This window comes from Scyliorhinus canicula, chromosome 3, assembly GCF_902713615.1.
Source record: "Scyliorhinus canicula chromosome 3, sScyCan1.1, whole genome shotgun sequence".
NCBI classification, from domain to species: domain Eukaryota; kingdom Metazoa; phylum Chordata; class Chondrichthyes; order Carcharhiniformes; family Scyliorhinidae; genus Scyliorhinus; species Scyliorhinus canicula.
In genome coordinates this window covers 95,253,329-95,266,300 of record NC_052148.1, presented here as the reverse complement: position 1 = coordinate 95,266,300, position 12,972 = coordinate 95,253,329, and the positions used below count along the sequence as shown (strand labels likewise).

The following is a 12,972-nucleotide window of genomic DNA, read 5'->3' as shown; positions in this document are numbered from 1 at the left end:
GGACACCCTCAACCCCAGCTGTATCATCAAGGGGAAAGCACAATAAGGGGCCCACCAAGTGTTGGCATTCCTCAGAAGCCTGCCTCAGACCAGAGGAAGCAAGGCATCAGCAGAGCTCATCGCAAACAGAGGGCACCTGCACCATGGCCTTTGGAGCCTCACCAGTGAATCCCACCCTTCTGGATCACCAGCTGTCTCCTCCTGGTGAGGCTGGCAGTGCTGACTGCCTCTGCCACCACCTTCCAGACGGTTTACAGGAGGCGAGGCCTGAGTCTGCAGTCCACTCTGGGGAAGAGAGTATCCCTTCATTCCTCACTGCATGGAGCTGTGGATTCACCTCGGACTCCCGACTTCAGGGGGGCAGGTCTTCTGTGAGTGCTGCCCATTTCACATCCTGACTCACTTACCAAATAGCGTCTGCAATGGGAACGCAAACTGTACACCAAACGGAGAATTCTGTCCTATGTCTCTTCTAATCAAGGAATATATCCCATATTCCTTATTAACCACCTTATTTACCTGTCCCATTACCTTCAGAGATCTGGGGACATGCATTCTAAAATCTATCAGTTCCTCTATACTCCTTAGTTTCTTGCCATTATTTATTTCTGCACACCTGATAAGTCCATTGGCATCTTCCTGCAGTCTCCTTGCTATCAACCATATGGTCAAGTTTTGAACCATCTGAAAACTTCTAATCATGCCTTATATATTTAAGTCAAAATCACTTGATATATATATCCCAGCTCAAACTCACAGGAAAGAGGCTTCCAATCACAAAAACACATCTGGCTTCCTGGTGGTGAGCCCCTGTTTATTAGGAAGCACTTGAGAACAAAGAGCCAACCTTTAAAAAAAACTGAAGTGATAAAACCACCTGCTCCTCAAGTTAATGTATCCCTGCAGAGCTATATAAATAAACAATCTTAATCACCCCTTTGAAACTGCCTCGACCCGTCAATCAAAAAGATTTTGGCAGAATGGTGTGTGAAATTTAATGTAAACAATGCAGTTCAAAGCTTTTAGCCTTCTAGACGTACAAGCAGGCTTCTATACTTTAAAAAGCAATGAAATTGACTGATAAAACCATTTCCCAAAGTTTCAACCGCATTAAAGGGATTACTTGTACCTTCATCTCACAGATCTTTGAACTTGGCATACTGACAGACTTTGTTAAAGATTTAGGGGTCCAGATGGGAACACTTTCACTTTACTATGAGAGAACTTTCATTTTTAGATACCTGAAGACTGTAAATGGGAAGCACAGCCAAACAACCTCCATCCCAGAAAAGACCCCTGACCTGAACCCCTTCAGCCCAGCACAAACTTCCCTGATCCCTACCTCCCATGAAGGAACCCCTTTGGCATCCTAGAGGCATTTGTGGGGAGGGTACTCACCCCCTTACAGTCCCACCAATGTCAATGGTGTTTTGTGCTGTTTGCCAGCCGCACCACCGGGAGAAGCTGTCGTGAGGGGTCTCCATCGGTAGGCCCAGAAGTCCCCACTGGCAGGAAGGGCTGGAACATTCAGCTATGGAATTGGCATAGACAATTCCATTTGAAGATTTAGCATTGACAAAGGCACTATGAGAGGAATGGCCTTCTCCAGTGCGGTAAATTCTATCCTATATAGGCAGCATTTAATTGAGTAAAAATATATGAAAACATGTTGATAGTACAAGTCTATTATTAAACCAATAACTGTCCATCCTTAAATGAATCAATGACTAACTGCAACTGTAAAGTAGAGACCTGGTAGGCTTCAAGTTTGATCAAAAGGGAGGAAATGAGCTCATATAACAACTTTAACAATGGCAAATTAAACAGGAGAAATAAATCGTAGAGAGCTACTGTGAGGTAGGGTCCATGAAGGACCTCAAAGATAAGTGATTATATAGGTGGAGGGGCACCGATCTACATCAAGCATGGGGCAAGGCAAGGAGGCAGACCTCCATGAATGGCCACCGCTGGTGCAGGGATTGAACCCATGCAATTGGCCTAGTTTTACACTACACTCTGACCATCCAGACAGCTGAGTTAAATTGCCCCTTAAGAGCTGCAGCGAGTAGAATAGCTCATTGAGGCACACGCAGGGAAAACAAAAGGAATGAGATTTGTGCAATTCCATTCCATTCATAGAAACAGAAAAAAGGAGCAGGAGGAGGCCATTTGGCCCTTCAAGCCTGCTCCGCCATTCAATATGATCATGGCTGATCATCCAACTCAACCTGCTTCCGCTTTCCCCCCACATTCTTTGATCCCTTTAGTCCCAAGAGTTATATCTAACTTCTTCATGAAAACATACAATGTTTTGGCGTCAACTGCTTTATGGTAGCGGATTCCACAGGCCGACCACTCTCTGGGTGAAGGAATTTCTCCTCGTCTCAGTCCTAAATGGTTTACCCCATATCCCTAAGGCTGTGACCCCTGGTTCTGGTACCCCCACCCCCACCCCCCCCCCCCCCAAAAGGGGAACATCGCTTTTACATCTACCCTGTCTAATCCTGTTAGAGTTTTATAGGTTTCTATGAGATTCTGCCTCATTTGTCTGAACTCCAGCTAATATAATTTTAACCAACTCAATCGCTCCTAGTACATCAGTCCCGTCATTCCAGGAATCAGTCTGGTAAACCTTTGCTGCGCTCCCTCTATAGCAAGAATATTCTTCCTGAAAATAAGGAGACTAAAACTGCAAACAGTATTCCAGGTGTGGTCTCACCAAGGCCCTGTATAAATGCAGCAAGACAGCCCTGCTCCTGTACTCAAATCCTCTCACTATAAAGGCCAACATATCATCTGCCTTCTTTACCGTCTGCTGCACACACCCGCATGCTTACTTTCAGCGACTGGTGCACGAGGACAGCCAGGTCTCGTTGCACATTCCCCTCTCTCAATCTATAGCCATTCAGATAATAATCTGCCTTCCCGTTTTTGCTACCAAAGTGGATAACCTCACAATTACCACATTATTCTGCATCAACCAAGCATTTGCCCCCACTCACTCAACTTGTCCAAATCACACGAAAGCATCCCTGCATCCTCCTCACAGCTCACCCACCCAGCTTTGTGTCATATCACTAATATAGATCTGTCAGTGCCTTAATATTACTTTTTACTCAACAACACTAAAGAACACACTTACAATTTTCACCTTTTGCAGATTTGTAAAAGATGGTATAATTGGTGATGAACCCCCGCCGCTTTTCCACTGGAATTTCACACCATTTAATTGTGGCTTCTGTGTGTTTCACATCTGGAGCAAGGATATCTGGACCTTCTGCCGGAACTGACAAAGAAAACCTTGATCTTAACACACATAATTCATTCATTTAGATTGTCTTTTCCCCATTCTCAATTGAACCAGGTATTATTGTCAGACAAGAGGGTGGCTTTATATTACAGTCCTGTACAGGTTTGTGGTATTCACCAGCCTCTCAGCAGCACATCTACTCCACTTATCTTCCCACCTATATACTGGCTGAAAACAGAGTCAATGAATATGGCACCAATCTCCACTACTGCCAGGACGTGATGTGCCCAATTATAACTCTCTGCCTTCGGGTACGTTTCAATGGCTAAATTCTGGCCCAATACGTCAGCCACGTTATTTCTCCAAGTGGGTTTTATTCCCTTGCCAGTTATAAACAATATATTCCATGGATCAGAAGTTGGTCCTAGTAGGATTAGCAATTTTAAAAATTAATTCATGGAACATGAGAATCGCTGGCACAGATAACATTTGTTGTGTACCCTAATTTGCCCTTGAGAAGGTGGTGGTGAGCTGCCTTCTTGAACTGCTGAAGTCCTTGTGGTATAAATGCACCCTCAATGCTGTTAGGGAAGAGTTCCTGGATTTTCACCCAGTGACAGTGAAGGAACCGCGATATAGTTCCAAGTGGGGATTGTGCGTGACTTGGGTGGGAACATGTAGGCGGTGTGTTTTCTGCTGCCCTTGTCCTTCTAGATGGTAGAGGTCATAAGTGTGAAAGGTGTTGCCTAAGGAATGAGTTGCCGCAGGGCATCCTATAGATTGTACACACAACATCCATTGTCCATTAGTTGTGGTGAGAGTGAATGTTCAAGGTGGTGGATGGGGCACCAATCAAGCGAGCTATTTTGTCCCGGGTGGTATCAAGTTTCTTGCGTGTTGCTGGGGTTGATTGATCCAGGAAAGTGAAGAGTATTCCATTACACTCCTGACTTATGCCTTGTAAATGGGCAGGCTTTAGGAAGTCAGGAAGGAAGTAACTCACAGCAGAATTTGCAGCCTTGGACCTGCTCTCTGCACACAAAGCTCCATGTCGTTGGTAAATAACTTAAGCCAAACACCATATTTGGAAGGGAGCTGTGAAAGAGCACAGAGTAGAGCAGCCATGTTGGTCACCCTTTAAAAAAAAATACTCAAGTACTGTCTGCAGAATTCACAGCAATGGTAAGGGCAGCAATATTTATGCCTTTAAGAACTGCAGACGGCAACATCTTGAGGGAGCCAATAAGAGAAAAAAGAGTGTTTATGTGTGTCTGTGTGAATGTGATGATGAGTGATGTAGCATTAGACTTTTGGGGTGAGCACATGTAGAAATAGTCCTCTTTATTTAACCAATGGCTGGTTTAGCACAGTGGGCTAAACAGCTGCCTTGTAATGCAGAACAATGCCAGCAGCGCAGGTTCAATTCCCATGCCGACCTCCCTGTTCAGGTGCCGGAATGTGGCGACTAGGGGCTTTTCACAGTAACTTCATTGAAGCCTACCTGTGACAATAAGCTATTATTATTATTTAAACCCATCAAAAGCTTGCTGCTGTTTATTAAAATTCTTCATACACTGAAGCATAAATAAGCACATACCCCTTCCTTTTCAAAATTTACACTGATCAAAAACAGCAAGGGAAGGGAACAAGAGTTTTGGTTCTCTCCTATCCCTGTCTATAACAGGACTACTTGATGCCACCTTGGTAAAATACTACCTTGATGTCAAGGGCGGTCACTCGCACTTCACCTCTTGAATTCAACGCTTTTTGTAGAATTCCTGCAGTGCTGAAAGAGGTCCATTGAGTCTGCACTGACTCTCTGAAAAAGCACCCTAGCTAGGCCACTCATAGAATTCCTACAGTGCAGAAGGATGCCATTCGGCCCATCGAGTCTGCACTGACCCTTTGAATGTGCATACCACTAATGTCCACCCCACCTTCTCCCCGTAACCGCATAACCCCACCTAACCTGAACATCTTTTAACACTAAGAGGCAATCTAGCATGACAAATCTACATTGCATCGTGGGACGAAAACGGAGCACCCAGACGAAACCCACAGAGGCACAGGGATAAAATACAAACACCGCACAGTCACCCTAGGCCTGAATTGAACCTGGGTCCTTGGTGCTGTGAGGCAGCAGTGCTAACCACCTTTCCGCCCCAAAGTAAAGTCACCTTAGTCCCAGATGACCAGAGGCTCCTTTCGCCTTTGAGGTGATATAACCTGAGGATCACCACACCTCAGGCGAGATTGAGAATGTGGGACCTTCATGAGTACCTTCAACAGGGCAGCACGGTGGCACAGTGGGTTAGCGCTGCTGCCTCACGGCGTCGAGGTCCCAGGTTTGATCCTGGCTCTGCGTCACTGTCTGTGAGGCATTTGCACATTCTCCCTGTGTTTGTGTGGGTTTCGCCCCCACAACCCAAAGATATGCAGAGTAGGGAGACTGAACACGCTAAATTGCCCTTAATTGGAAATAAATTAATTGGGTACTCTAAGATTTAAAATGTTTTAAAAAATGAATACCTAACTGGTACAGGAATTGAACCCACACTGTTGGTCTCACTCTATATCATGACCCAGCTGTGCAGCCAACTGAGCTAAATATTTGTTCATGTTTGGACCACGGTTGCAAGAAGATCAGAAGTCGAGTGGCCCCAGGGGAACCAAAACTGAGCAGCTGTGAATCGATTATACTGTGTATGTGAATGTGTTGTTTGATAACTGTCAGCGGCATATTCCATCACTTTGCTCATAATCAAGAGTGGGCTGATTGGGCAATGGTTGGCTATATTGGATTTGTCCTGCTTTTGTCGTCAGGACGTTTGTGGGAAATTTACACATTGTCAGAAAGATACCAGCGTAGTATTTTTTATTGGCGTCTTCAAAATTATATACATTGCCATTCATTTTCATTTATTGTACAGTACCCAAAGGCTTCTTCTTAGGTTTCTCTACTTACAGTCTGTCACCATCTGGCTCAGCGTACAATCCCCTCGACCCCACCCCCCTTCAGTTCCCCTCACCCTGAACCCCCCCCTCTCCCTTCCCCCCTTCTTCACCTCTGCCCCCCATTCTTTCTTCACTGCTGCCCCCCCACAGCTCTGCCCCCCCACCCCCACATCCCACCCCGGTCCTCCCTCGCTTTCCTCTTTCTATCTTGCCCTGGCTATTTCTCCCTGGCTACTGGCTATTTATTTATTTATGTGTTGGCCACAAACAAGTTTCAGAATAGTCGGGTGAAAGGCTCCCATGTTTTGTGGAAGCCCTCTTCCGACCCACAGATGGTGAATTTGATTTTCTCCATTTGGAGAAATTCCAATAGGTCGGACAGCCAGTCTGCAGCTTTGGGTGGTGGTGCTGACCGCCAGCCGAGCAGGATTCTATGGCGGGCAATTAAGGAGGCAAAGGCTAGGGCATCCGCACTCCTCCCCAGGAATAGGTCTGGCTGGTCTGAAACCCCGAAGACCGCCACTTTCGGGCACGGCTCCATCCTCATCCCCACCACTTTGGACATTGCCTCGAAGAAGCCTGTCCCGTACCCAGCAAGTCTGGGGCAAGACCAGAACATGTGGGCATGGTTGGCCAGGCCTCCTTGGCATAGTTCACATCTATCCACCACCTTTGGGAAGAGTGTTGTAGTTGTTTAATCAGGAGGAGCAGCTGCCATCGGCCCCTTCCCCTGTGGCTTTGTTTCTTGTCTCTCTCACCACGTGCCTTTGCTACCTCCCATTCCCCATTTCCCACCTTGTCCCCTTTGTCCCGTGGCTTGTATGTGTCTCTCTCAACCGTGTCCTGTGAATTTTATTTTCTTAAGCTTGAGAAAATCAATCAAACGGACAGCCAGTCTGCAGCTTTGGCTGGCGCTGCCGAACGCCAGCCAGGCAGGACTGATCTGAAACCCTGAAGACCACCACCATTGGGCATGGCTCCACCCTCACCCACACAACCCTGGGCATCGCCTCAAAGAAGGTTGTCCAGAACCTGACAAGTCTGAGCAGGCCCAGAATATGTGGGCATGGTTGGCCGGGCCTCATGGCAACATTCACGTTTGTCCTCCACCTCCGGGAAGAACCGGCTCATTCGGGTTCTGGCTAGCTGCGCTCTGTGCACCACCTTTAGCTGCGTTAGGCTTGGGCTTGGTCATGTGGAGGCGGAGTTCGCCCTGCGCAGTGCTTCGATCCAGAGTCCTCCCCCTATTTCTATGCCTAGTTCTTCTTCCCATTTTTCCCTTGCCTCCTCCGGGGGGAGCATAACTCCTCCAACAGTCATGGCGAGGATTTTACAGTCCTAAAAAGTCAATGGACTTTTGAATGGCTTTCCACATTTTACAGTCCCGTCCCCACTGCGACAGAACCATAAAGGTATCCTTATAAATGTGACTTGTGCTTCTTGGTTGAATCAACAGGCTACTGATATTGCATAAAATATTATTGCAAAGCAGAAAAAAGGGAAATGATTTTAACTGTGCAGAAATGTAAAGGTATTGTATTTTCTGGAACACAGCATGTTTTTAAATCAGGAAATACAACATTTGAACAGTGCCAATCTGGCAAGCTGCATTTCCAAGTTGACAATACAATCTAGCACACAGCCTGTTATCTATTGTCACACAATCACAAATCGTGAAAAGCCCCTAGTTATCTATAAAATCTTGGAATGTCTACTTACCATCTTGCTGAAGATATGCTGGTACTGAAAATGGATTATCTGGACCATCATCATACAAAGAATAAACAGAGATGTTATAGCGCTTATATTGTTCTACGTTTTCTGTGAAAGAAATCAGAGAAAAATTGTGCAACGATTTGGAAAGATTCTTTAAATAATACATTTTCAATATAAACACCAAAACGCAAACATCTTGTTCAAACTTAATTAGTCATATGCGTTTCATTATTATGTGCATTGCACTGCTTAAAGCATTTAACTGTTCTTAAAACAGCCAATTCTTGATGGTTGCTGTTCTTTACTGATAGGTCATTGCTGTGCGTTCTTGTTGTCCTTTAGTTCCCAGGTGTTATGAATGGTAATCATACTTCAAGCTTTCAATTAGAACCCAGGGTGAAATTTTCCGGAAAAGTGTTATTTTCGGTGAGAAAATCAGTGCGATTCCTGCCAGCGTGATCCGGTCCGCAATTTTCAGGCACTTAGAAGAATGTTTTTCTCCCCACATGGAAACCACTGCTCCTGAGGTGCAAAACATATTGCCTGCCCCTGAGCTCAACTGAGTACTTCACTGAAGGGGGCGCTCCATTTAAAAGGCTCCATGATCCTCAGGGACTGAACCAGGCTTCAGAGTTCTCCCATCATGGAAATGACCAGTTGCCCCATGGTTTGCTAAAAACATTCATTCAAGCCAGGGGTGGTGGCAACTACAAAACCAGCTCCCAGATCCCAGAGGAGGTCCTCACACATTTGCTGGATGACAGGGAGAAGAGGTGGGCCACAATATACCCTTAGGCTGACAGGAGGCTCTCCAGCAAGGTGACGAATCCCGCCTGGGAGATGATCGCAGCACTAGTCAGTGCCAGGAGCCTGAACAAGAGGACAGGTGTGCAATGCAGAAAGTCAGATGAATGATCTACTCCGATCAGCCAAGGTCTCCTCTTTGCACTCGACCCTTCAGTCACACCGCAAAACGTCACCTCGATCCCACGTGCCGCCATCCCGCATGGCCCCAGCACACAACCTCCTACCAGCATCCTCAAAGCCCCCTACTGGCACGCCTCAACAGAATCCCTCTCTAATTAGATACAGTGCCCACGCTTGCTCGGTGTTCAGCTCACATTATCGCCACTTGTGTTCCTGCAAGAGAAGCTTGCCAACGACCACGGCGAGCTAAGAGAAAATGGATGCTAGGTTGCCCGAGCTGTGGATTCTAACTCTGAAAAAGGAGGTAGCCCTGGAATTTGCAGGGGAGGAGCAGGAGCATGCCTGTACTGAGAGCGAGGTGGGCCTGTGAGAGAAACATGAAGAGCTAGAACCATTGCACCTTCATCCAGATGACCAGTCACAAATGAGTTCTGCGTAGTCCAAACCCTTGACCGGACCAACTTTTAAAATCATGTCCCTTGCCTTGCAAAACATCAACCGAAGAGCTTGGCTCAACTAGCAGCAGCGTCCCACCACCCACCCTCTACACCACCTCGGAAGAGACCTCGGAAGCAGATATGGATGAAGTGTCACAGCTATCACCCACACCATCCATGATCACAGAAACACACACCTCGGTGGGCAAACTTAACAGAAAGGCTTCTGGGTCACAATCTGGTAAGCACCAGACAGCTTCTGATGCACATCAGGTGGAGTTAGGAGCGTGCCAGGGATCGGACAGTCGGAGGTCTGTTAGAAACCAGGACTCAATTGTGCCCCAGGCTGGTGCCATGCCTCTGGACACGTTCGTCCCTCAGCTGCTGGACATGTAAAGGCAGGGCCTGGAATACCAGGGCGTGGGGTGGAAGGGGGGGGGGGGGGGCAGCTACATCCCTGAAGCTGCAAAGCCAAATGCAAGAATTCCAGAGCCTCCTGCCACACGAGATGTTGCTGGCAATGTGTGGTAAGGCCAATACTGCAAGGGTTGTATCCATAGTGCAAACCATGGGGCAACTGGTCATTTCCATGATGGGAGAACTCTGAAGCCTGGCTCAGTCCCTGAGGATCATGGATGAAAGGTTCAACTGTATGGTTCAGGCAACGGCAGGCCTCAAAGACATGTAAAGGCGGCGCCAGATCAAGTTGCGGCTGGAAAATGTGCACACATGTGCATGAATCGCACCTGGTAGTCATACACCAGCTGCACATTGAGGAAGTGGGACTCCTTTCTGTTTATGAAAGGGCCTTCCCGATGCCACAGGACACTGAGTGACCTGTGCAGTCAATCACCACCTGCAGCTGTGGCAGACCAGCTATGGTGCCGAATCCCATAGCCCCCTCATCCTGCGTGGCCTGGGCAAGGTCGAAATGATTAAAGTTCAAAGCTTTTGAATTGATTGCATCTATGAGCTCATAGACACAGTTATGGGCAGATGCCTGTGAGATGTCACACAGGTCATCTGTGGAATGACCCCATTATGTAAAAATTGAAGGCTTCTGTGACCTGCACGGCCACAGGGAGCAGGTGCCCTCCGCTGCCATGTGGCACCAAGTCCGCAAGGATGTGGCACAGGTACCGCACAGTCTCCCTGGTGAGGTGGAATTTTCTATGGCACATGTTGTCCGACAGCTTTTTTTATGTTGTCCGACAGCTTCATAAAGGACACTCGAGTCTTGCACATCCTCCGTCTCCTTCTGTGAGTTCATGCCTCCTGCACGGCTGGTGCGGCCTTTGCCCCCTGAGCCTTCTCTGCGGCTCCCTGGTGTCCTTCTGCAGGGTCTTTGCTAGATCCCACCGCACAGTGCTGCTTCAAGGGCAACACAGTAGCACAATGGTTAACACTGTGGCTTCACAGCGCCAGGGTCACAGGTTTGATTCCCGGCTTGGGTCACTGTCTGTGTGGAGTCTGAACGTTCTCCCTGTGTCTGTGTGGGTTTCCTCCGGGTGCTCCGGTTTCCTCCCACAAGTCATGAAACACGTGCTGTTAGGTAATTTGGACATTCTGAATTCTCCCTCAGTGTACCCGAACAGGCACTGGAGTGTGGCGACTAGCGGATTTTCACAGTAACTTTACTGAAATGTAAACCTACTTGTAACAATAAAGATTATTAAATGAAATTAATGAGTAGAATGGCCAGCTCCACTGGCTACAAACCGATATCGATCAGGTTACTGTGAGGGATGAGAGAGACAGACAGGTTGGTGTAGCAGCCATATAACATCAGTACCTCCCCAAACCCATTAGCCGCAAGGACCTAGAGTCAGCCAGTCCCAGACCTTATCTGGCAGCTACCACTCATCTCCATTGCATGACTGGCCCCACCCTATGCCCTCACCCAGTCAAAGTCACCTTGGCCTCCTGTCTGGTTCCCCCCTCCCTTAGAATCATAGAATCCCGAGTGCAAAAGGAGGCCATTCAGCCCATTGAGACGACACCAACCCTCTGAAAGACCATCCTACCTAGGTCCACTCCCCCGCCCTATCCCTGTAAACCCAACCTAACCTTAGGACACTAAGGAACAATTTAGAATATCCAATCCACCTAACCGGCACATCTTTGGACTGTGGGAGTAAACCTACACAGACATGGGGAGAATGTGCAAACTCTTTTTTAAAATAAATTTTGAGTACCCAATTATACTTTTTCCAATTAAGGGGCAATTTTAGAATGGCCGATCCATCTGATCTGCACATCTTTGGGTTGTGGGGGTGAAACCCAAACAGACACGGGTAGAATGTGCAAACTCCATATGGGCAGTGACCCTAGGGCCAGGATTCGAACCTGGGTCCCAGTGCCGTAGACAGCAGTGCTAACCACTGCGCCACCATGCCGCCCAGAATGTGCAAATTCAACACAGGCCGTCACCCAAGGTTGGAATTAAACCCGAGTCCCTGGTACTGTGAGGCAGCAGTGCTAACACTGTGCCACTGTGCCGTCATTTCCTTTATTCTCTACCTCACTAGGGATTCTGACAGGAGATTTTATGTTCGCACATCCCTAATGAGCAGGGTTATCTGGACGGTGATGTCTGCCTTGGGGGCTAATGGACCCTCAATGACAACCACTTGATCCCGTACATCCTAGCGTTTATCCTTGAACCCTGAGTTTTCCACTTTGACTTTGAGACTGCATGTAGCTACGTTGTTAAGGGTTATCTCATGATGGCCAATTAGTTTGAGGTCTCAGGAATGTTAGAGGGCACAATTGCCTTCTGCTTCATGGATAGGCAAAGCTAATAGACACCTTTCTTACTCAGGCTGTATCATTCCGAGATCTCAGTGATGTCTGGCCTTTACACTTAAAACTCCTGGTCAGACATCCAGAGTTTCTGCCACCAACATACATCCCCACCACCCCCCTCCCCACCAGGTGGGCACCATGTTGCAAACAAGCAGCAAACCTCAGGACCACCCACACCAGCCATGACTCCCTTCTCAGAAACCCCTGACACCCACACCCCCCCCCCCCCCTCACCAAAGCTGGCCAGCGGGCTCTGTCCCCTTGGACTCCCTGGTGCCTGGTGGAGTCAGTGGTGCTCACCTCCTTCCTCCCTCTCGGGGGTCATGGTGCCTGGTTCCCGTTTTAAAAAAGTAGTTGGAATTCACGCCAGTGTGATATCACATCTGGTGGGTGGAAAGATTTAAAGAAAGAAGATGCATATGTGAGGTACAGGCAAATAAAAACAGATAAAGCACTTGAGGAATACAAGGAAAGTAGAAAAGAGCTCAAGCAGGGAGTTAAGAGGGCAAAAAAGGGGTCACGAAATGTCCTTGGCAAACAGGGTTAAGGAGAATCCCAAGGCATTTTATACACATATTAGGAACAAGAGGGTAGCTAGAGAAGGAGTTGGCCCACTCAAGGACAAAGGAGGGACATTATGAGTAGAACCAGAGGAAGTAGGTGAGGTCCTTAATGAGTATTTTGCATCAGTATTGACAAAGGAGAGGGACAAATTGATTGGTGGTGTATCAGAACACTTTAGAACAGGTCGTTATTACAAGGGAGGAAGTGATAGATGTGTTAAAAAGCATTAAGGTAGACAAATCCCCAGGGCCAAATTGCATCTATCCCAGATTACTGTGGGAGACAAGAGATGAAATTGCTGGGCCTCTGACAGTAATT

General features: G+C 47.4%; 1 protein-coding gene across 8 annotated transcripts in view; it reads right to left on the bottom strand.

The window, feature by feature from the left end:
- The window catches only part of LOC119962816 (interleukin-6 receptor subunit beta-like), a 167,995-nt gene that overhangs the window by 18,725 nt on the left and 136,298 nt on the right, over nt 1-12,972 (bottom strand). For all 8 annotated transcript variants that reach the window (XM_038790931.1, XM_038790935.1, XM_038790936.1 and 5 more), the window contains 2 exons: nt 7,925-8,026; nt 3,143-3,286 (listed from right to left, as the gene is read on the bottom strand). In XM_038790931.1, the coding sequence (XP_038646859.1) occupies nt 3,143-3,286; nt 7,925-8,026 (246 nt within the window). The remainder of the gene's footprint in view (nt 1-3,142; nt 3,287-7,924; nt 8,027-12,972) is intronic.